The following is a 25,018-nucleotide window of genomic DNA, read 5'->3' as shown; positions in this document are numbered from 1 at the left end:
AGTCTCTTATTGACTTAGGCATCGAAACCATTTTTCTTTGTTTTGCAAGTTCTCTCTTCCCCAAATTATAAATTTATCATTGTTGTCATCAAGTGCATATTTTCTTGGCCAAAATTTTGCATCGACATATATCAATTTTTTAATATATTTGTAGATGTCTCTTGGAAGAGATCTATCTCTTTTAATTAAGAAGATGAACTTATTTATATATTTATAATAGGTTCTTCAAAAATTTAATTCGGAAGAAGTTTATCTATTAAAATTTAAATATACAATATTTTCCGAATAAATTTTGAAAGTTATATGTATATTTATAATAAATTTTAAAGCTTGCAAGATTAAATTAAAAGAAAAAAGAAAAAAGTCCAATATTATATTTGGTACTGTTGTGGTGAATTCAAGGTCCAACATAGGGAAAAGGAGCACGTGTGAGTCAAACGTGACAGCCAGTAGAGAAGCAACGCCATATATTATTAAAAGCTAAAACTAACTAATTTCCCAGAGTTTGTTGCATTTCAAAATCCAAGATCTTCTCTTTTATCGCTTCTTATTTTAAATTCAATTCCCACTTTTGAAAACCAAATACACAATATCTTCAAAACCCACAAAACTCACTCACTCGCTTTCCCCTCTGTTCATCAGATTGGCACATTTCAATACATACCCACTGCGAGAAAAATGGATAGAACTAAATCCTCTTCAAAATCTCGCCCATCCACCGCCGATCTGCTCACCTGGTCTGAGGTTCCCCAGCCGGAATCTTCCCCCGCCGTCTCCGGTTCAGCCGCTCGCTCCCACCAGGTATTATACCCTCTTTCCTATCACCATTCTTTTTGGTTCTTTCGTTTTTGGGGCAGCTTAGTTTTGAGGTTTTTGGTGTACATTCTCAGCCGTCCGATAGAATCAGTAAAGTGCTCCAAGGGGGTCAGCTTACAGATGAAGAAGCTGAGAGCTTGATGAAAAAGTAAGATCCATTTCATTTATCCCAAAATTTACCCCTGAAAAAACTTGGGATTTGACTGTTGTGATGAAACCATTACAATGTCTTAGCTGATTTTCTGTTTTCCTCTTCGATTGTTATTGTTTGTTTGAAATGGAAAACAAGAGCTCGTCAGATCTCTCAGCTATGATCTTTTGTCCCTTTCTTTCTATTTGTGTTCTGCTGAATTCCACACCGTTTCATGTTCTAGAATCCTGATTAAAAACAAGAGAGAGAGAGAGAATGAAATCGTTGTGCGATTGGTGGAATTTATGTTATATCATGTGTAATGTTCTGGGTTGCTTTCCTGATGTTCTGTTTAACTGAGTGAGCTATAATCCTGTTCCTCAAACGGTTAACAGTTTAAATGCATCGTTTATGGCTATTCTTCTTCTACTTGTGTTGTAAAATAGAATTCTTCTCCACCATTTTCAGGAAGAACTGTTCAGGGTATAAAATGAAGGAGATGTCCGGAAGTGGAATTTTTGCATCTAATGGTGAAGGGGATGAATCGGAACTTGATAACAAAACAGGGCTGCGGATGTATCAGGTAAGCTACACAATCAAGTCAATTTAGAAAATGCATCAAATTGACAAGAACCCTTTTGATTTTTTGTAATTTTTATATGATTCAGCAAGCTTTGAATGGAGTTAGCCAGATATCCTTCGCTACTGAGGAGGGGTTATCTCCCAAAAAGCCTACTTCAATTCCAGAGGTGGCAAAGCAACGTGAGTTAAGTGGGACATTGCAGAGTGAATCTGATGCTAGGAGTAAGAAGCAGATATCAGATGCTAAGAACAAGGAGCTTAGTGGACACGACATCTTTGGAGCTCCTCCCGAGATAACACCAAGATCGTTGGCAGCTGCGCGGAGCTTGGAATCAAAAGAAAGTAAAGACATGGGTGAGCCAGCACCTAGGACCCTGAGGACATCTGTTAAAGTTTCAAATGTGAGTTTACTAAATCACTTCTTGCTTCTATGATTGTCTTTGTTTCCGAACTTTGTTTGCCTTTGCTGAAGAATTGAAACGATTTTTCAGTTGTGCACATTTCCATTCGATTGACTTTGAGTTGTGTCAAGAGTCAAGATTACACAAGATTCATTTTAGCATTAGCATTATCGAGATCACGCCTCTTTCTTCTCTTAGTGGTGGTTTTAACCTTGCAAGTTGAAACATTGAGCTGATATATTGAATCCCCTCACGTGAGTGAATATTGAAGTGCTCTTTCCAATCTAATAAGTCCATGACTATTTTTTCCCCTTTCTTCTAGAGGGTTGTACTGGATTGGAAGTTAATTTCCTTAGGTCTTGATTTGATCTTTCATGTCCTTGCTTTTGAGCCATAGTACTCGAAAATGAAGCTGGTTTGTTCATTTTTACAGCCTGCTGGAGGCCAGAGTAACATCCTGTTTGGCGAAGAACCAGTGATGAAGACAGCTAAAAAACTACACAACCAGAAGTTTCAAGAGTTGACCGGTAACGATATATTTAAAGGAGATGCTCCACCGGGTGCGTCTGAGAAATCGCTGAGCTCGGCCAAGCTAAGGGAGATGAGCGGCAATGACATCTTTGCTGACGGGAAGGCAGAATCAAGGGACTACTTTGGGGGTGTTCGCAAACCACCCGGTGGAGAAAGCACCATTGCCTTGGTTTAATTTTAGCTCCTAACTTGATTTGAATTGTTGGACATTCATGTCTGTGTTTCTACTTGAACTTTTAATGTTATTTCACTGATCAATTGCACCTATAGCCTATGATGACAGACTTGGGTAGCGTAAGATTGTGGTATGCTTTGTTTAAAATCTCTGATTTTGATTGTAGAAGAAAATCCGGGTGTTGACCAATTAATGAATACTTAACCAGAACGAAACCAATTGTTTTTTAGTTTCATCGAACCTTGTACAGTACACGACCATCTTATAATTTTCAATTATTTATCCTATATCCTATAACTAGGTTAAGTTTTACAACCTCATTATTAAACTTTAATTTCATAGAATAAGTTGCTGGAGACAAATTTATGTGTACAATCGATTGAAGTTTCTTTTCTGAAGATTTATGACAAATTATACTCAAATTTGGACCATTTAAAAGGACGCTTCATCTTTCATTGATTGAAAATAATCGTACTTCCACATTTGCCATTATAATAATAGAACAATTTAAGTGCAAGGTCCCACCATACAGGAACTAATGTCTGAATAACACCAATCATTAGAGCCAAATAACCTGCGAATTTTAGAGTCGTGCTGACTATGAACCACATGTTTAATTTGGATTTACCGATAAATCTAGAAAAGAGAAACTTAGATCAAGGAACTACATTAAACATAACCCTTTATTATCATGTCATTCTAGTAAGTTACGAACAAAGAAACAAGGAAACAAGAACTAAACCTTAATAACACTAGAGGAATGGGAGCTTAGGCTACATTTGCACAGTGAAAAACCAGAGTCCCCATCTTTTGTCATCAAGAAAATTTTCAACTAGTCTTCATAACAGCATCTGTAGAAACACAATTAGCAAAATGAATTAGAACTTCAAAAGGCAATATTTCATCAATTCCGCAATAGTAGTATAACATGGGATTGTGGATATCTGGAAAGGATTAAAAGAAATTAATAACCGTTAAGATATAACTGAGACGGTCAGTATTATGGATGGATTACCTTTTTCCTTGGAGAATGAACTCCATTCATGAGGATGTCACAAACTAGGACTGGACTTGCACTATACTACAGCCGCAGCTTTCTCGACTGTTACTTGAATTTCTTGGGGAGAGTCATTAGGTACATTAGCAATTTTAGCATTCAGCTTTTCGTCATATGCAGCTACATGAACACCCAGTGCAGCACGACCAGAGGGATCCAGATTTTTCGACCATGCGGCATCCCATTCCACTGCTTTTGCCGTACTGCATGCCACACTTGGACCTCCTGGGACCGTTGATCTAGCAGCATTCTGTTGTAAATTAAGAATTTAATACATTATTACTTTGTTTAATTAGTGAATGAGGTGTATCAAAGACTGGGGAAATTCACACTCCATACGTATCATAAAAAACAACACAACAGCACCTTAGGGAAGAATTTCTCAAATATTGTCCGGTAGTAATATGCTTCTTTAGTCATCGGAGTGTTTTCTGGGTAGATAAAGCTTGCATTCATCAACATTGCATCGGTCACCTGAGGAGGACAAAGCATCGTTATTTAACCCTGATTCCATGAGGAAAGACCATCTGAATATGTCAAGTACTGCTACATTAATGAGAAAGATTGAGATAAAGCTTACTTGTTTCTCTGCATGGTCCTTCAAACCGTCAATCCAACTGTATCCAACACCGTCACTGAATTGTTCTTTTTGCCTGTATAATATGTGCTATAAAGAAGGGAGGGGTTGGGCATATTCAATATTCTTCCTTGTGTAAAAAACACATAATGATTCGATGCCTTGATTTAAGAAAGAAAGAAGAGGAATATGCAAAATACAGATTTCATGCTGATTCAGTGAACACATATAGCAAAGACAGAAACTACCTTGGGCAAATATGGCTCCTTCTCATCATCAAATGCATTGCGCAAGACCCACTTCTCTATTCTCCCAAGATCAGGCCTGATCTGCGGTTAAAAATTTATAGTAACTAGCGTCATAAACTTTATTCATTGATGATGTTGTTTTAACAAAACTAGTACACCTTTTTGATAGAGCGATGTAGTCAGATCAGTATAACCTTTTTTTTTTTCCAATTGATCCAACAATGTTATAATAACTGAGCTCAAATTTAAGTGAATTCCACCAATGAGATAACATCCGTTAAATGAAATGAGCTAAAGAATTAAATACCCGAGAAAAGAAAACATGAAAAGTTAAATATTTAACTTTCATCTTATTACCACTGTTGAGAATGTGAACCAAGTCCTACAGTCGCTAGATAAGAGGAAGATTACAAGGATCACAAGTATACAAGTGAGAATGAAATATCTAGGGTGAAACCAAAAGTAAAGTCATGAGAGCTTATGTCCAAAATAGACAACTTACCATTGTGGACATATGTGGAGGGTCATTTTCCCTAACAATAAGAATATTTCTCTTTTACTTGTTCGCTAAATTCCAGAAAAATAATAAGACCATTTTCACTTTTTATCCTTTATAATAGCAAACAAAAGCTATGTTTTGTCCGCTGCAGGGCCCGCGGGGCTGCAGATGAGCCACATTCAACTTAGAAAGGTAAAGGGGACCAATACAGTATGCTCAAGCCACCACAAATTTTAATCAAGGAATGGTAATAAGCAAACATAACGTACCATTTTCCATTCAGGATCTATGCTCATGGCTATGCTTATAAACTCTTTATCAAGAAAAGGCACACGAGCCTCGAGACCCCATGCTGAGGTTGATTTATTGGCCCTCAAACAGTCATATAAATGAAGAGCTTTAATCTGAAACCATCAGAAGGAAATAAATTACAAGGAAAAAGAAACATTACAGCATGAATAACCGTCCTCGCCTATTACCCAATGTGTTGAAATGGGGGATGGTTGTGGAGAGGAATACCTTTCTGCATGTTTCTTCATGAAACTCTTTTTTGTTTGGAGCCTTATGGAAGTACAAGTAACCACCAAAAATTTCATCTGAACCTTCTCCAGAAAGAACCATTTTCACTCCCAAAGATTTGATTTTCCGGGACATAAGGAACATAGGTGTGCTAGCTCTGATAGTCGTCACATCGTATGTCTCAATGTGGTAAATCACTTCCTCAAGCGCATCTATACCTTCCTGAAATGGAAGAATAAGCATAGCAAATAGGAAGAATAAGCAAAGCACAAACACATTAATTGGTAGCGAACACATTAAAATGGATTTTCAATTGATCCCAGAGAAAGCAATTACCTGCACGGTAAAGTGGAACTCGTGATGACGAGTCCCAAGGTAATCAGCTACCTCTCTAGCAGCACCAAGATCAGGAGAACCCTAAATATAATAAAAGTGACATAAGTGAACAGAAATATGACTTGACTCAGTCGGGGCAAGTTCTACAACATTTACCGAGGCAATAGAGGAAAACAACCTATTCTAGAATTTTTTTTCTTTAAGACTTCATAATTTTGGTCATGAAGAAAAAAAATCTATAACACCATGAACAAGATCTCTTGCTAGATCTTAAAAAACAAGGGCAAGACTGCATTGCATGGAAGTGCCAAAACCCAAACTCAAAATCAATTCTTACTGAAAAAGAAATGGTAGGGCAATAAGACCAATAACAAGTTTTTGGATGATACTGAATAGGAATATATCAGATTTCCAAAACTTACATATGAATAGTAGAACACTTAATTCGCTCATCACACAACATAATCGTAACTAAAAAATTAATTTTCCAAAGAAAGAAACCAACCACAACTTTAAAAACGATATGAGAGAAAAAATCTATTATAGAGGGTTTTTTTTTCAAGAGTACCATAGAGGGGTTTATCCTTCAATAACAATGTTTATTATTTCAGGTAAAAGATATTCTTACTTCCTTCGTTATCATACCTTCAATCCAACACAGAAAGTGTGTAATTGTGACCCCCACTGACGAGCTGCTTCAGAATCAACCAAATGTCGGGAGGCAACAGCAGCAACCAATGATGAATCCAATCCTCCAGATAAAAGGACTCCAAATGGCACATCTGTCATAAGTCTTTTAGTAACAGCCTACACAATAAAAATACAGTAGGAAAGCTTAAAATTGGAAAAGCTTAGAATATGAAACATTCCAATGACTCATCAACCAAGAATGATACACGAAGAAACCAAAATGCAGTAGGTTTTCAATTTGAAGTTCCTTGTAAAACAGTAAACATCAAACGCTAACAACGGCAGGAACTCCTTGAAGAAGACGATAGTGTGATAAACTAAAAACGAGTAAGTCCAGAACTTGCCTTCTCAAATGCCTTACGTAGAACCAAAGGATCATAGTGACCTGATGGTACCATCTCTGTGTACCAAGGAGGGTTATACCATCTTCTTAATCCTCCTAAAAACATTCAAGATCCATTTAGTAATGAATTTCATTGATTAATGTTACTCTTGAGCATACCTTGTGTGCTAGAATTACCATGGTTGCAGACATAACATTACTCTCAAGAAAACTGGAAAAATATAGAATTACCAATTTACCATATTGGGGGAAAAAAGATGCATACCTTGTTTGCTAGAATATATATGACCAGGAAGAAAAGAAACAAATCTCTCACAATCATCACTTAGAGCTTTCATTTCAGAAGCAAACCAGATTGATCCTAGCAAGAAGGTAGCAGCCATGTATATTTGAAGACCGATCAGTAAAACTGGATGTAGTAGTACGTGTAAATGAAGATAAAGTATCAATTGGAGAATTTCCTCACGGAAACTTGAGGTCATGAATTAATGTGAAATTACATACCATCAAGACCCCATCCCATATATAGTGGAGTGATCCCAATAGCATCCCTAGCTGCAATAAAAGTTTTGCTACGAGTATCAAGAAGGACAAAGGAAAACATGCCATCCAACATGTCCACAAAGTCTTCTCCATATTCTTCATACTGGAAAATATAGGTGTTATGAATGGAGAAACTAATAACAAGAATCATCAGTGCATGGACAAATTATCTCAGTAAGTTCTTGGCTACTTACAAGGTGTGCAATCACTTCACAGTCACTGCCAGTTCGGAACTCATGACCCTTGAGCTTCTCTCTCAATTCCTTGTGGTTGTAAATCTCTCCATTAACCTAGTACATGGTTGAAGATTCAAATTTAGTTACGTTTTTAGTTACTGATGTAAAGTACATACAAATAACAACAATCTTCTAAGTAGTGCATGCCATTTACGGACACAATAATGCTTCAATTAAAAGGCCAAATAATATTGATACATTTTTATAAACAAGTGGTACTAGTTTAAGATAGCAAAACATATCTCAGAACTAAGGAAAACTTGATAGTTCCTTCATTAAGAAATAGGGGGAGCATCATATAATCAACTACACATGAGTAAAAAGTTTTAAGGATTACAGAACAATTTAAAGCATATTAAATCTTAAGCCGTCCGTGTGCATCCTCACAGATAAACTATATTGACGATTGACAGCATCATTAAAACTGATGAACAGTATATGGTAGATATTGCAGGATCATTGCGGAAGTAAAATGCAATAGAAAAACCAATATTCCTTCGTTAACTCTCACCCATTTTTTATCAAACTGTATGTCCCGAATATCATCATATCAGGTCTTTCTATCAAGTGTTAGAAACTATACAACATGACGGGGCGACGATAATATGAGCAAATATATATGCAGAAATGGAATCCATTTCATCATTACCGTAACAACGACGGTCTTGTCTTCGTTGTAAAGGGGTTGATCCCCGGAAGTGGGGTCTACAATAGCTAACCGTTGATGGGCAAGATAACAGTTTTCAAAACAATGCAAACCACTCCAGTCGGGACCTCTATGGCGCAGCCTGCAGTTACAAACAATTCAAAGGAAAAACCACAAATCAATATAAAAAAATCCCCTGTTTCCGAACAAATAACAAAAGGAAAAGAAGAATCTCATAAAACAAATGCAGTGCTTTATATTGTATGACATTCATAACGTTTATTAGCCATTGGCATCAACGTCAACAAAAGAGCAAGAGGATTGCAGATAAAGAAAAGAAAATGACCTCCGAGACAATTCGATTATTCGGGAGCGCTTGGCCTGAGAGCTGTCGACGCAGCCTAAAACTGCGAGGATTCCACACATGACGAAAAGCTCCCCTTGTCCACTCAGAAGCTCAACTCTGGAGAAGGAGATGGAGAATCAAAGGTAAGGCTGCGCAATTGCAGTGGTCAGCTTTATATAAGCTTTCAATCCCGGCCGTTGATTCTGACCCCAATTCCCACAAGATTCTCTTTCCAATTACTGTAATTTATTCGATGCTTAGGGTTTCGGCCGTTGATAAGACCTGCGTTAGGAATCTTAAATAAATTGTTTTGGCCACTATCACGTGACCTAAACCGGTCAAAATCTTGCAACTCCTATCCGACTCACAACAGTTGTCGGGAATATTTTAAATAGAAACTGATTAAGTTCAAATTTAATTACATTAAAATTCTATATAAGTGTTTTTTTAAAGTAAGAATAGAAATCGATTAAGTTCCAATTTAATTATATTAAAATTCAGAATATTGAGAAAGTAAACTTAATTTAATCGTAAAGTTGAAGTTTCTAATCTCCTATATCACTTGTTGTACTAAGTTTCTAATCTCTTATATCACTTTGTGTATTAAAAAAATATCCAATTTTTAGAACTATCACCATTAATTCTTTTCAAAATATAGGTTGGTTTGATAACTTATTTCTAATTTTATGATTTGTACAACATAATTATTTAAGACAGCTTTTCTTTTTTGGTCTAGGGTGGGTTTATTATTTATTTGTTTTGGAATTGTAGGTAGGGATTTGGTTTGAGGATTGGTCAATTGGTAAACTGCAACTTTGTGAATCAATATTCCTTTTTTCTATCTTGTGTGGGCACCTTTTATACAAATATATCACAGAGTTTTTTTTTTTTTTTTTTTACGTTAAACCCGTCAAAGCACATTGTTTGAAGAAACACATTCTTCCAACGCATTTGGATTTTTTAGTCGGTTTGGATTAATTTGAGAAAAAAAATGTTTTTTTAAAAAAATCATTTTTATTTAAATATTTATGATAAAAATTTGTTAAAATATATTTGAAAAATTATTTTGTGTGGTTATCAAATACTCTAATTTCTTTTAAAATGACTTGTTTTTTTAAATTAATCACTTGAAAATATATTCTAAACATACCATTATTTATGCTTGAAATACATTTTCTCAAATAATTTTATATTTTTGCGACTTAAATGTAGGTTAGGGATCTCGTTCCAATAAAAAAAATCTTGAGAGATGTGAAGTGTGTTTGACTTACAACAATTTTATGTTAAATGATCTCTTGAAGATTTTTTACATGTAAAGTGATGATGAAATATGATGAAAAGATTCATACTAGTCTGTAGGGACAATCTTATGAAGCGATAGAAGTACATAATTGTTTTTTTTTTTTTTTTTTTAACAAAAGAATTTATTAAGGCTCTAGGGCATGAAAAGCTTTTACATCCTTCTCAACTAAGAGAAGGTAAGAGAAGGGAAAATTAGACCCCATATATTTTTAACATTTCAATATGAAGTGTTGAACTTTAACAAGAATATTTAGACCCCATATATTTTTTCAAACCTTTTCAGCAGAGTCAGAGCTAGATGAATGAGCACATATTCTTGATTTCTGAAACCATTTATGTCTGCTCTTCATTGTATAATTGCCGGTTTTAATCATAATTCCCCACCATCTTATCTTTCATATTAACATTTAGAGATAGCCTTTTGATAATTTCTGCATCTTTAAAGCTCAAAGCTTTATGCAGTAGATCCGCATTTCATTCTCCATTATCATCAATGAAATAAGTAACTTTGGTGTTGATAGAAGATTTTGATCAATGCAAAGAGGTTTGAATGTACTTTCTTTAGGTATCTAAGGTGAAGGGACTTTTGAAGGTCTTTGAACGGAAGCATGAAGATCGATCCAAAATTTATTTTTACAGAACCAAAATTACAGAGTGTAAATGTTATGCATATAGCATGCAAACAAAAAGGAAATGAGAGAATTAGGGTGAAAGAACTAACTCTTGAAGAACGATCTTCTTCGTGTATCATCTTCTCCAAAAATCACGAACTCGAAATCCCACAATGGACACTACCACTTGATTGCCTCTGTATTCTCTAGGATTAGAATCCATTAGTGTGTGGGCTGAAACCCTTAAAGAGGAAGATCATAAAAAGCCAATTCAACCCCCCTGACTTCCCATTAACGTAGTATAGAGAAAAAGGGGACGGAGTTAAAACTCTCTCCCTAAAATTATTTTTAAAAAAATAAAATTAATAAAGAAAAATAATTTTAATGAAAACTTTAATATATATTTATATGATAACTACTTTATCATCTAATATATATTAAACTATATTTATCATATAATATATATTAAACTATATGTTATATCAAATATAATATATAACCTATAGTTTAATATTGTATCAAGTACAATATAACATATACTTTAATTCTCTCAACCATGATATTTAATATAAATCTCATTTATATTAATTATGAAGTTTAATATTGTTCACTAGAGGGATCAGTGGTACATAAGGAGTTAGATGTAACTATAAGGGCAAAATAGTAATTTTGGCCTAAGTAATTTATGAAGGTTATTGTACTGTTGACTGGTTTTATCCAATGAACACAGAAATATATCTATAATGCGAAGAGTGCAATTTGTCGATCTTTAGTGGAGTGCCCGACAGTTGATGGATGTTGAATAATTAGAATAATATAATTAAATGAGTTTAATTAATTATTCAAGTTTCATTAGAGCTTTAAGCTACAGGTCTATGAGGTCCTCTCTGTAGCTCAATAGGGATTAAATGAGAATCAATTTTGGATTAATTTAAGGGATTAATTATATGTGATATAATTAATTTAATTTAATTATATAAGATATAATTACGATAATGTATTTGACACATTATAATATAAAGTTTATTTTAGAGGAAATAAATATTTGAATATGATTCAAATATTAATTATGTGAATTGAATTCATATAATTAAATTTAATATAAATAAATTTATATTAAATATCATGCATTAATGAGAGAATTAAACTATAGGTTATATTATATTGAATACAATATTAAATTATAGGTTATATGTTATATTTAATATAATATATAGTTTTTCTTAGGGGAAAATTTACAGAGAGAGTCTTTCTGTAAAAACCCAAAACGAGGAAGAAGATATTGTTATCCTCTTCCCCCACTTTCATGTATTAGAGAGAAAATTTTTTCAAAAAATAAAATAACTAAAAGAAAAATAGTTTTAATATATATATATATATATATACAATCTCCCAATCTTTCTTTTCCTCTCTCGATTTTTTTCTTCTTCCAAAAACCAAGAGCCCACAAATTCTTTGGATTCTCATCCCAGATAATACAGAGGACTCATTCATGGTGATGTTCCTTTGGATTTTTTGTTCACAATTGTTTGTGGCCATTTTGCAGAGGAAAAACCTTACATGAAGAAAGTTCTTCAAAAGAAAGAAGCCCTAATTTCTTTCTTTCTCTTAATTTTGTTTTATGCATGCTGTATTTTTGTTTTAAATGCATAATATTATGTATATTGAATCTGTAAAATTGAGCATTCTGTAAAAATTGAGATTGGGGTCCGATCCCCGTTTTCGCTCAAGGACCTTCATCGGTTTCTCCAATTGAGGATCCATTGTCCTATAAACAGACAATTAATGACGTAGACAAGGACCAATGGGTCAAATCTATGGATCTTGAAATTGAGTCCATATACTCCAATTTAGTATAGAAGCTTGTAGATTTACCTGAATGGGTCAAACCTATAGGGTGTAAATGGATCTACAAAATAAAGAGAGATATAGTAGGAAAGGTACAGACCTTCAAGCTAGAGTTGTAGCAAAGGGCTGTACTCAAAGGGAAGGGGTTGACTATGAGGAAACCTTTTCCCCTGGTGCTATGCTTAAGTCTATAAGAATTCTCTTATCTATAGCCATATATTATGACTATGAGATATGACAAATGGATGTCAAGACTAATTTTCTGAATGACAATCTTGAGGAGAATATCTTATGTCTCAGCCTGAGGGATTCATAGCCTAAAGTCAGAAGCAAAAAGTTTGCAAGCTGAATCAATCCATTTATGGGTTGAAACAGGCATCTCGGTCTTGGAACATTAGATTTGATACAACGATCAAATCTTTTGGTTTTGATCAAAATGTAGATGAACCTTGTATATACAAGAAAATCATCAAAGCCAAAGTAGCTTTTCTAATACTTTATATGGCCGATATTCTACTTATTGGGAATGATGTAGGATACCTTACTAACATTAAGGAATGGTTGGCAGCCCAATTCCAAATGAAAGATTTGGAAGAGGCACAGTATGTACTTGGGTTTCAAATCATTAGGGATCGCAAGAACAGAATGCTAGCTCTGTCACAAGAAACTTATATTGACAAAATGTTGACTCAATATTTGATGCAGAAATCTAAGAAAGGTTTGTTACATTTTAGGCGCAGGGTTCACTTGTCTAAGGAATAGTGTCCTAAAACACCTTAAGACGTTGAGAATATGAGATGTATTTCGTCAACTTTGGGTAGCTTAATGTATGATATACTCTACACTATGTCAGACATTTGTTATGCAGTGAGAATTGTCAGTAGGTATCAGTCCAATCCAGGGTTAGACCATTGGATAGCGATTAAGAACATCCTCAAGTATCTTAAGAGGACGAGGAACTACAAGCTGGTGTATGGAGCTAAGTACAAGATACACAAACTCTGATTTCCAAACTGACAAAGATTCTAGGAAATCCATGTCAGGATCAGTGTTTACGCTAAAAGAGGGAGCTGTAGTATGGCATAGTATCAAGCAAGGATGCATTGCAGATTCCACTATAGAAACTGAGTATGTAGCTACTTGTGAAGCAACAAAGGAAGCAGTTTGACTAAGGAAATTCCTAAGTGATTTAGAAGTGGTTCCAAATATGAACTTGCCCATCACCTTATACTGTGACAACAGTGGAGCATTAGCAAACTCTAAAGAACCTCCAGTCACAAACGAGAAAAGCATACTGAGAGGAAGTATCATCTGATACGGGAGACTGTGTAAAGGGGAGATGTGATTGTCACAAAGATTGCTTCAAAGCACAACATTTTTAATCCATTTACAAAGGCTCTCTTAGTTAAAGTGTTCAAGGGTCATCTAGATAATCTAGGTCTACGAGACATGTACATTGTATAATCTAAGCCAAGTGGAAAATGTGTAATGGATATATGGATGCCCTAGTTTATTGTTTTAGCATTATCCCCCCTTTTGTATTGTATACAACCCACTGACTTGAGTTTTAGTCAAAGTGGGAGTTCGTTAGGTTTTATGCCCTAAAACTCGTAGATAATAAATGTTATTAATTGATTGTTATCAATAAAGAGTTATAGATGTTAAATCAATAAATGTTATTGTTTGTATTGTTGTCTATTTTGTCTTAATAATCCTAAATCCAATAAACTAACATCCAAAGTTGTCTTATGAGTCTTGAATGTAGAGACATAGAGGGATCAATGATCAAGATACAACATAAAGGGTCTATAGTATAGGGATAATGTTGGGTACCTTATCCTGGTACCACTATGGATACGACTACTTTGTCTTTGATAAAAATGTAACGATCCAATGCATTTGAGTAGGTGATACGTGAATGAGGGTATCCTATGCAATTAGTTTGCATGAGACTGGACCGCAAAATAGTAACCACTAGATGAAACACTGTTGACTAGTTAGGTTTCTATTTCAATAGGATGACCTAGGCGACCTAATATTAATTCTGAGAATATTATGAACTCATGTTCACGAGGGATCTTCCTTTGATTTGTATGAGTGAGGGTGTCTAGTTCGTCGACCCAATATGCCTACCAGGGGGCAAGACCGAGTGGGGAGCTGGGTACATAATAATACAAGATGAAATTCATTCATTCCCTCCTCGAGGGTGAGTCGATGAGTGTTCCCTTAAGTGGTGCCTCCAAGACTTGAACAAAGGACCCTACCCTCTCATTAGCCCGAGAAGGGTTTCAGTTTATTGGTTGGATCATAAACAGGTTGTTTATTAGAGGAACACTGGTACTTAAGGAGCTAGAGGTAACCCAAGGCTAAAACAGTAATTTAACCCAGTTGGAGTTATGAACACTCGTGAAGGACTAATTTGTTGGTATTGGTCTATATCCATGGACACAGAAATATATATGTAGTGAGAAGAGTGCAGTTGTGGGTCTTTAGTGGAGTGTATCCATAGTTAACGAATATTGATTAACTTAGTTAATGAGTTTAAACAATTAATCTCATATCATCAGAGCTTCTGATCTACAGGTCTATCAGGTCACCTCGTTAGCTCACTAGAGGATACTTAAGAGGGAAAATTTGAATTGTTCAAATTAATTTGAGAAAACTATATATTAATGTGATTAATATATAATTAATTGTGGATATGATCTATAATCAAATTGGAAAGTAATATTTGAATAAGATTCAAATTAATTAATTCAAGTGAATTAGATTCACAAAAAATTAATTAATAGAGAGGTTTTGCACATCTACATGAGATATATATGATAATTAAATGTATACATTAAATTAGGTTTAATGTATAAGTAGTTATTTAATTATTGTGCAAATTAAAATTAAATAAATGTTATTTAATTTTACAAATTAAATAAGTGTTATTTTATTGGGCTAATTGATTAAATAAGCGTTATTTAATTAAATAAGTTAATTAATTAAATAAATATGATTTAATTAACTATAGAAAAGGAAAATATATTGGGAAAAGGTTTGACCCTTCTCTATATAAAGACCTCCCCATGACCATTTGGGAATGCACCGAGTATACTATTCTCATTGCAGAGAAACTTTGACAATACACAATTCCCCAGTGTTATAGCAAAATTTTCTCTGAGCCTCTCTACTCTCTAAAACTTTATTCTCCTTTCCTTCTCCCAATAGTTGGATACCATCTATCCCTCTATTGGAATCCTAGATAATAACAAGGTAACTCTCGCGGTACTGTTCGAGATCGCTCAAGGAGTTGTTCGTGATCAAGACCATTTGGAGATCCGTTCGTTGGAACCTTGGAGATGATTGTTCGTGGCACTTGGAGAATCTACAAAGGTAAGAATCGTTCTAACCATTTCCTCAATAGCATGCTAGTTTATGTGTTTATCTACGTCTAGTACAACAATTTTGTTTTTTGTAAAATTCGAATCGTGGGATGCAAGGTATTCTCACACGAGACGCTTCCACTGCGAGATTCGATCCCTTCAATACCAGGACTTAAAATGATATCATTGGTGGTATTGATGGAATAAACATGCATAAAGCGGAAACAAACTAATCATTAAGCACTCTAATTACACTTAATTTGAGTTACAAGCATGCTTAAAAAACATTTTTTAGATATAAGGGTTTCAACTCATTACCTTTGAAGAATTCCATTTTAATCCTTCTGCTCTCCACGAATTTGACCTTCAAATTTATAATAGACCACCAAGAGAATCTTCTCTATTATTCTCAGCCTTGGATTTGAGTGGTGGAACTCCGAATTGAGATGGATTTGGAGTGGGAAGGAGAGGGTTTGAAAGAGTATCAAAAATTGCAAAATTTTCACCCAAACTTCTGAATTCTCTACCCTCAATTCTCAGAAATTGAAGGTTTTATCCAAAAGATTATGCATGCACTTCCACATTCAGCCAAAAGACACATCAAATAGCATTAGTAAGTGAGCTAAGTTTTCAAATGTGGATTAATCCATTTCAATTTTCCAAAAGTTGGATTATTCCACTGACCAAATTTATTTTCCAATTTTCAAATAGATTTAATTCTAAATTCATCAAATGAAAATTCAATTTCTGAAAATCAAATTGAAAATTGAAAATTGATTTAATTTTAAATAATTAATTAAAATAATAATTTAATATCGAAATATTAAATTAATAAAACACCTAAATATTTAAATCACTATTTAAATATTTGAACTCTCCAATTATGTTTAATTTTAACAAAATTAAACGTCAATTATATCAAATACAATTATCCAAACCCTAAATTGAAATTGAACACTTGAAATTAAAATCCTAAAATGAAATTTAAACATTTCAAATTGAAACCGTAAACTGAATTTGAACACTCCAAATTCACTCAATATTCTAATCCAAGGTTTAATCTTTTACGAGCTAGTGAAGAGACCTTATGTATCTACAGATCATGAGCTCCAACGATCTGAGATTAATCGATTAAATTCGTTAACCCGAATCAATCAATATTTGTTAACCACTGAGACACACCACTATAGCTCGATGGTTGCACTCTCCTCACTGTAGATATATTTATGTCCACTTAATTTAACTATAATCAGTAAATTGACCCTTCACAGGTTGTTCGTAATAACGGCTGGGTCTAAAACTGTTTTACCCTGAAATTACATTTTGGTTCTTACGTCCCATTAATCCTCTAATGAACAATTGGTTTGTGATCCAATTACTAAACCGAGTCTCTCTCAAGCCAATGAGAGGATGGGGCCCCTTGTTCAAAACCTGGAATCAGTACTTTAGAGAACAACCTCTCTACTATCTCTAAATCGAGTAGGAGTGAATTCCATCTTGTACCCTATGTCCCTAACTATCTACTCAGTCTTACCCCTAAAATGGGAGGCTTATTGAGTCGACGTTGTTGAGCCAACCTCACCTATGCAAATCTAAAGATAATCTCGAATAAACAGGAGTTCATAGTTAGCTCAGGATTCAGATCGAGTTACCTAGGTCATTGATTTGAAACAGTCGGTCTTAAATAGTAAAAAACATTATAAAGTAAGAGTGACTTATTTCTTGGTCCTGATCGTATATAAACTCATTGCATAAGATTCCCTCACTCGCATGTCTCTACATAAACGATTCAGGATCATATCGTTTGTACTATCTACAAAGTGGGCCGCATCTGATAGTGTTACCAGAATAAGGTACCAAACCTTATTCATATACTATAGACCATTTTGGTTATTTACCCGAACGTGATCCATCTTTATGTCTTTACATAAAGTTCAAGTATTCATGTAATTGCCATAAATCTTAGTTTATTGGATTTAGACTATACAAGTACAATTTACCTATTCAATAATAGTTTTATTGCATAAATATCAATAACATCTTTATTGATAATAAAAAAATATTTAACATAAAAAACTGCGAGTTTTAGGACATACAACCCAATAGGTATGACATGAAAATAGAGATAGCATAGTTTTTCAGTAAGTGTTTTGTCACAACCTCTCCTGAATTCACCTCTTGAACCCGAAAGGAGGCGTAAGGACGACAGATACTACCCTTTTGTGATACTTATTGCCCATCTTAACCTTTATCACTCATTGAACTTAAAGCCAAGGAAATAAGCAACAACTGTTTGGCTAAAATTATTTGATTACAAATAGTATAATGTTTATACAACTTTCAAACTTAAATATAAATGTTTACAACAATAACTTACATATGGAAGTGTGGTTGTGACGTGGCAGACCTTGACCTTAGCAGTACCCTGGAACTCCTCATTCTTCATTACCTGGGAAGGAAAACATGAAAGAGAAGAATGAGCTTCAAGAAACTCAGTGAGTGGTAACAGTATAACATGTCTATTTCAACTTATAAAAGCATATCACATTACGAGGTCAACATCCAAACCTCAGTCTCGAATGAGTCTATTCTCAACCCTACCTACACACACGGTAGATAATTAAAACTAATACTTATCATAAATGCTTAATCTCCTATGTTCCCTATGTGCACATAGATCCCCGCTTATGGGCACAGAAGCTAGGCCTGTCGGCCTTCTGACCATCCCATATGAGGTTTCTTTTTCAGGTTCAGGAACTAAGCTTTATGGCCTTCTGACCATCACGTGAGATTCTACTCTGGGCTCAAGAACTAGGTCTGTTAACCCCCTGACCATCCCGATCATATATTCTCATTCTCATTCTGGCTACTCATTCATAACATAAACATATATCATAAAAGATATGCTTAATACCTTAAAAGAATACCACTCACCTTATTTTGTTGGAACCTTTATCTCTCTAAGTTCCCTAGTTTCCTCTGGCTTCCTTTTGAACCCTTAAAATTTGAGCTTCAAACTCCACCTCAAGAGCTCAGAATCTCAAGATTTCTCCACTTTGCTTGGCTGTCAAAACTTCTGTGAACACCTCTCGGTTTCCTTTTATTTTGATAGCCATTTTCTTAGATTTCCCTTGTGGCAACCCTCTCCCGAAAACTACACTCAATTTCTAAGATTTTGGCTCAAGAATCACCTGATTTGCATGAGTAGTTTGGGAGAACTCTTCATTTGAACTTAGTGCTACAGTCTGCCCCCAATGCCTGAACAACACCTGCACCTTCTACCTTTTGATCAACGCATGGTTCTTGCTATCAATGCATGCTCTTCATGATCAATGCAAGGCCTACTCCAAACTTTCCTTCAACCACTCTTCCTAACTTTCTTTGAAGAGAATTGTGTTGTGAACTGAATGGAAACATTGTTGAGGTATTTATAGGCCCTTAGAATGCTCCAACGCATGACACCTTCTACTAAGGAACTTTTGGAGTGTCTTCACCTTGCTTTGCCGCCACCTACTTCCATGCCACTTCCTGCTTGCATGAAGTTTACGCTGTCCTCCTCATGCACAAGTTCTTGTTGCATGCTTCAATATTCATCCACCTCCTCCTAACTTAAGCTCAAACTCCTCTCAGTTTAGGCACTTGTCCGGATGAGTTAGCAACTCAATCTTGTCCTTTAAGTTTTCCTTGTCATCACATCCTTCCAACTCCATGGCCGCATGCTTACTTGATCGCATGACTTGGCCATCGCATCACCCTCCCTTGTGCCACACTAACCTTAATTCATCGCAAGCCTTTACTTGGCCACATACTTTTCTTCTCGCATGACTCACCCTTGGCGCGTGCGTTCAACTAGGACTATGACCATCGCATCCTTTCCATCGCATGCCACCACAACACCAACTCCATGTCCAGGCTACTCTTGCCACAAGTGCCCATGAAGCCTTTTCTAACCTCAAATTCCCTAGCCATCACATAGTACCAACGCATAGGTCTTGGCTTGCCCTTCTAATGCAATCAACTAACGTCAACTTCCTAGGCACATGGACAAGCTTTGTTACATCCCTTTACCCTTCAACATCAACGCATAACACACTATCAACGTATGGCAAAACTTATCAATGCATCTCCTTCCTATGCCTAATGATTGACACATACTTCATAGACCATCACAAAATACCTTCATCGCATGTTCTTCCAAGCCTTGGCATCGCATGAGCATCGCACAGCCTTGTCACGTTTATCACATTGCTTTAGTGCACATCGTCTTGCTTCATTGTGTAGTCCCAGCGTACAACACATGCTCATCATCGCATATTGCCTAGCTTCATCGCATAGCTCTAGCGTACATCGAGTACCCAGCACCTTGCACTCATCATCGCACACTGGTCAGCACGCACGCCCAACCTCAATGCTCAGCCTTGCGCTTATCGTGCAACTCTAGCGCATGTCGTATACCTCATCGTCTAACATTTATCGTGCAGCCCCGCAAGAAAATATGCGATCATCCTTGTGTAATGCCCCAACGCCCAGCGTCCACGCTTGCGCGCAATCAAGCTCTTCCTCGTTGCACGATGGCCCTTCCTCATTGCACGATCATGCAAGACTCTTGTGACCGTTTAATATGTTCCTCACCCATACCATGCGCCCAAACATCAGCGCATCACTTGCATGCGTGCGGTAGGCTCAACGCTTAGCCTTACACCAACGCCTAACATACCTTGTGCGTATGGTCACTAACTTCGCAAGCCCCTTAGTTGTTGCATGCCTTGTCAATGCCTAACGACATTCCCGTATGAGCAACCCACTCATGCCAATGCTTGGCCAACACCTCATGCCATCGCACGGCTACCTAGCACTCATACTTTTCCTTGTCAAGTATCACATTCCAACGCATGATGCCTAGCTTAGCCACGCCTCATACCAATGCATGGGTCTTCATGCGTCCAACATGGGCCTTAACTTCAACGCATAATTTGTCCTTGGGTTCAACACTTGGTTTCACATAACCTCATGCGTCAATGCTTCCTAACACCAACGCATGCCTACTCTTGGCTTCTATACTTAGCCAATTTTTCACTTACTTAAGCCAACATAAAGCCACCCGAGAGTCTTATTTCCACACTTTAGAATTTCTTCTTCCTTTTTCACTAACCTTCTTCCTACAACATAAAATTAACTTATACCCTTTTATTTCCCTAATTACTGACCTAAGTAGGGAAAATAGGATTCGGGTTTCATATGTTTAGTGTGCCAGTAGGTGAAAGCCCCGAGACAGAAGCCAATGGGCTTGTTGCATCCCCTAAGCGTACTAGAATGGAAGCGGGATAATGTGTCTATGGATTTCATTATGGAGTTGCCAAGGACAATGAAAGGATATATGATGATATGGGTTATAGTGGACAGACTCACTAAGTTAGCGCATTTCATTCTGGGGAAGTCTACATATTCAATGAACAGGGACTCAGATATACATGAAAGAGGTGATGAGATTACATGGAGCACTTGTATTTATCGTGTCTGGCAGAGATTCTCATTTTACATTTAGTTTGTGGAAGAGTCTTCAGGAAACATCGAGTACTTGGTTGGATTTCAGCATAACTTTCCACCTATAGATAGATGGGCAAATGGAGCATTTGAACCAAACACTAGAGGATATGTTACATGTTTGTGCACTAGAGTTTTTAAGGAGTTGGGACTCTCACTTGCATCTAATAGAGTTTTCTTATAATAACAATTACAAGGCTACTAATGGCATGTCACAATTTGAAGTCCTGTATGGGAAGCATTACAGATTTCTTGTATTTTGGGATGAGATTGGTGAACGAAAATTATTAGAACCTAAGTTTGTGTAGACTATAAATGAAATGATGCAAAAGATCAGAGCACATATGCAAACAACTCAGAGCATGCAGAAAAGTTATGTTGATGTCAAGCATAAAAACTTGGAATTCGAGGTAGGTGATAAGTGTATTTTAAGGTGTTTTTTTAAAGTAGCACATATAAAGGGTGTTCTGAGGTTTGGTAGAAAAGGGAAGCTAAGTCCTCATTTCATTGGACCTTTTGAGGTCTTTGAGCAAATTGGCTTTGTGGCATATTGGTTAGTATTGCCACCGTCTCTCTCTGAAGTTCATAATGTTTTTTGTCTAAATGTTGAGGAAGTATGTAGCTGAAGGAACTCTTATTCAAGAGAACTAGTGAGCGAAAGCAAGATCTTTCCAAGCCCATTGTGAAAGAATAAACGCATACACAAACATACAAGAAGAGTTATGCATTATAGAGAAAATTACAGCATGCTTTCTTACTAAAACAAAAGGAATTGAGAGACATACCTTTGAAGAACTCTTCTTCTGGAAATCTCTCGCTCTCGTGCGCAACCGTCTAGCAACCTCTCGCTCTAGTCATAATCACAAACTATCTGATCCTCAAACAACAACCCCACGACACTACCGCTCGACAATCTTGGTATTCTCGAAGTGAGAATCCAAGAGGTGTGGACTCTATGTGAATTTGGTAGAGAGAAGGAGGAAGTATACGATCGAGCTACATGATTGAGTAAGTAGGAGAAAGGTTTAGTCTATCGTATAGACAGTGGGTACTCAATCATCTAGCAATCTCTTGAAAGGGCTATCGTATAGTCTCTCGTGAGCGATCAATTAGTAATCTCAATAATGAAGTGATTGTCCATAAAAATGAAAACTCTTTTTATTTTATTCTTCAGTTATTCAAACTAAAATTAACCTCCCACTTGTACGATTAATGGAGAAAATAAATAACCAACTAAACAATTATCCCATAATTTTTTTTGTCATAAATAAATATAATAACTAACTTATCATATTATATTTATAACCTATAGTTTTAATATCACATCATATGTAATATTTAAACCATAATTCTTTTCTCCTTTATTTAGTACAAATCATATTTATATCAATTCCTCCAATTAATGTATCTAATACATCAAATAAGTTATATCACGTATAATTGAACCAATTTAATTATATCATATATAATCAAATTCTCTCTTGTTAATTTGAACACTTTAAATAACCCAAAAACTTATTCTCAACTTGAATCCATTGATTTACCAAGAGGATCTTACAGACCTGTAGCTTGAAGCTCCAATGATACGTGAATAACTTATTAAACTCTTTAATCACAAGATCCGCCATCCGTTAACTGTTGGTCACTCCACTAAAGACTGACAACTGCACTCTTTGCACTACAGATATATTCCTGTATCCATATGACTAATCAACAATGCGATGACCTTTCACAAATCGCTCGTAAGTACAGCTGGGCCAATTTACTATTTTGCCTCTGTAGTTACATCCAACTCCTTAAGTACCGTTGATTCCTCTAATGAACAATAATCCATAGTCCTACTATGAATGAGTCCTCTCTTCCAAAGAGAGGGTGTGACCACTATATTAAGACCTGAAATCAGCCCTTAAGGGAGCAACTTATCTATTTACCCCTGCTTCGAGGAAGGAGTGAATTCTGTCTTGTGTAGCTGAGTTCCAAGCTCCCCAATTAGACAAATCCCCAAAATGGTAGGCTTGTTGAGTTGGCAATCTAGCCACTCTCACCCATACAAATCAAAGGACCACCCTCATAGACAGAAGTTCCCAACTGACTCAGGATTAAGGTCATGTCACCTATGGTCATTTTAGTGAAATGTCTTAATTATCAATAGTTATCTAAAGAGACTAATCATCTCGTGGTCTGGTCTTATACAAACTCTTTGTATAGGATACCCTCGCTCACATGTCTCCACATGAATGATCAGGATCAGACCATTTTTACAAGACTTGTAATATCTACAATGCAGGTCGCATTCGTAGTGTCATCAGGATAAGATATCCTTCCTTTATCCATTTATTACAGACCATTTAGGTGATTACTTAAGGCATGATCCACTTATATCTCTCACATACATGATTAAGTTACATGAAATAACCACGGATCTTAGTTTATTGGATTTGAGTAAATGCATATAAAATAACATTTATTTTATTAATAACAATGTGTACAGAAATTTGACAAACTACGAGATCACCGGGAAAATTATGACACCAATCCCAAAAGTAGTAGGCTCGTCCCATGTGATAGATTACAAGCCTTGCATTTGAATGAGAACTTGAGTTATGAGGAGCAACCTGAGCACATTTCGGCTCGAGAGGTGAAGACGTTGCGCAACAAGAAGATAGCTCTAGTCAAAGTTCTTTGTGCAGAATCATCAATTCGAGGAAACAACTTGGGAGAAGACGATATGAGAACTCAATACCCAAAGCTTTTTCAGGATTATAACTTTTGAGGACAAAAGTTTCTTAAGGAGGGAAGAATATAACAACCCACCCAATTTTGAGATAATTTATAATTTAATTATCTAAAAGTATTTGGTTGTTATTTTGAGTTTTAAGTTTAGAATTTTATTTTGGAATTTTGGAATTTTGGAAGGAATTAATTGGGATTCGGAAAAAAAATTAAGTTAGTTTGGAATTTGAGGAATTTTTTTGAAGAGGGAAAAGGAAAACAAATAATTATTGGGTTTTATGTCTTAAACTTCATGGTTTGTAAACAATAAATGGATCCTATTTTACAATAAAGTTATTATTGAGGTTTATTTAGTAAAGATGTTATTGTATATGTGAATTGCATTTAAAAATTCTAAATCCAATAAACTAAGAACCCTTGGCTATAGCATGAATATTTGAACTATATGTGGAGACATAAAAGTGGATCAAGTTCGAGTAATAGCCAAAACGGTCTATAGTATAGGGACTGTCTCTTATACACATCTAGATGTGTATAAGAGACAGAGGTTGGGTACCTTATTCTAAAAACACTATCGAATACGACCCACTTTGTATTTAATGCAAACGATGTGATCCTGAATCGTTCATGTGAAGACATGCAAGTGGAGGCATCCTACGCAATGAGTTTGCATAAAACCGAACCGCGAAACAATCATTTTTACTTTATAATATCGTTTATTATTAAGTCTGACTATATTAATATGATGACCCAGGTAACTCAATCTTAATCCTGAGCTAACTATGAACTCTTATTTATTTGGGATTATCCTTTAATTTACATCTGTGACTGTGGCCTGAGTTCGTGAGTCAACAAGCCTACCATTTTAGGGATAAGACTGGGTAGATAGCTGGGTACATATTCTTGCAAGATGGAATTTGCTCCTACCCTATTC

At 35.7% G+C, this 25,018-nt stretch overlaps 2 protein-coding genes across 2 annotated transcripts; one reads left to right on the top strand and one right to left on the bottom strand.

The window, feature by feature from the left end:
• The first annotated feature begins 499 nt into the window (after positions 1–499).
• On the top strand, positions 500–2,824 carry LOC120073332. Its single transcript, XM_039026110.1, has 5 exons — positions 500–801; positions 891–964; positions 1,415–1,529; positions 1,615–1,929; positions 2,363–2,824. Exons 1-5 carry the CDS (start codon positions 679–681, stop codon positions 2,633–2,635), a joined length of 900 nt encoding a protein of 299 aa, XP_038882038.1. The 5' UTR covers positions 500–678; the 3' UTR covers positions 2,636–2,824.
• A 293-nt stretch (positions 2,825–3,117) lies between these two features.
• LOC120073331 (asparagine synthetase [glutamine-hydrolyzing] 2) lies at positions 3,118–8,927 on the bottom strand. Its single transcript, XM_039026109.1, has 15 exons — positions 8,676–8,927; positions 8,333–8,471; positions 7,642–7,737; positions 7,409–7,550; positions 7,170–7,265; positions 6,906–7,000; positions 6,517–6,678; positions 5,872–5,952; positions 5,536–5,757; positions 5,286–5,420; positions 4,518–4,598; positions 4,273–4,359; positions 4,059–4,166; positions 3,651–3,942; positions 3,118–3,486 (listed from the first exon to the last, which is right to left on the bottom strand). Exons 1-14 carry the CDS (start codon positions 8,753–8,755, stop codon positions 3,712–3,714), a joined length of 1,755 nt encoding a protein of 584 aa, XP_038882037.1. The 5' UTR covers positions 8,756–8,927; the 3' UTR covers positions 3,118–3,486; positions 3,651–3,711.
• Between the last annotated feature and the right edge of the window lie 16,091 nt (positions 8,928–25,018).

The sequence above is a fragment of the Benincasa hispida genome, chromosome 3 (genome assembly GCF_009727055.1).
Source record: "Benincasa hispida cultivar B227 chromosome 3, ASM972705v1, whole genome shotgun sequence".
NCBI lineage: Eukaryota > Viridiplantae > Streptophyta > Magnoliopsida > Cucurbitales > Cucurbitaceae > Benincasa > Benincasa hispida.
Note: the sequence above shows the minus strand (reverse complement) of the source record. Positions and strands in the feature narration are given on the sequence as shown.

Coding starts and splice junctions, on each gene's coding strand:
- LOC120073331 (XM_039026109.1), bottom strand. CDS start 8,755: ATGTGTGGAATCCTCGCAGTTTTAGGCTGCGTCGACAGCTCTCAGGCC. Junction 8,472..8,675: donor ATAATCGAATTGTCTCGGAG/GTCATTTTCTTT, acceptor TTGTAACTGCAG/GCTGCGCCATAGAGGTCCCG. Junction 5,421..5,535: donor ATGAAGAAACATGCAGAAAG/GTATTCCTCTCC, acceptor TGATGGTTTCAG/ATTAAAGCTCTTCATTTATA.
- LOC120073332 (XM_039026110.1), top strand. CDS start 679: ATGGATAGAACTAAATCCTCTTCAAAATCTCGCCCATCCACCGCCGAT. Junction 965..1,414: donor GCTGAGAGCTTGATGAAAAA/GTAAGATCCATT, acceptor CACCATTTTCAG/GAAGAACTGTTCAGGGTATA. Junction 1,930..2,362: donor CATCTGTTAAAGTTTCAAAT/GTGAGTTTACTA, acceptor TCATTTTTACAG/CCTGCTGGAGGCCAGAGTAA.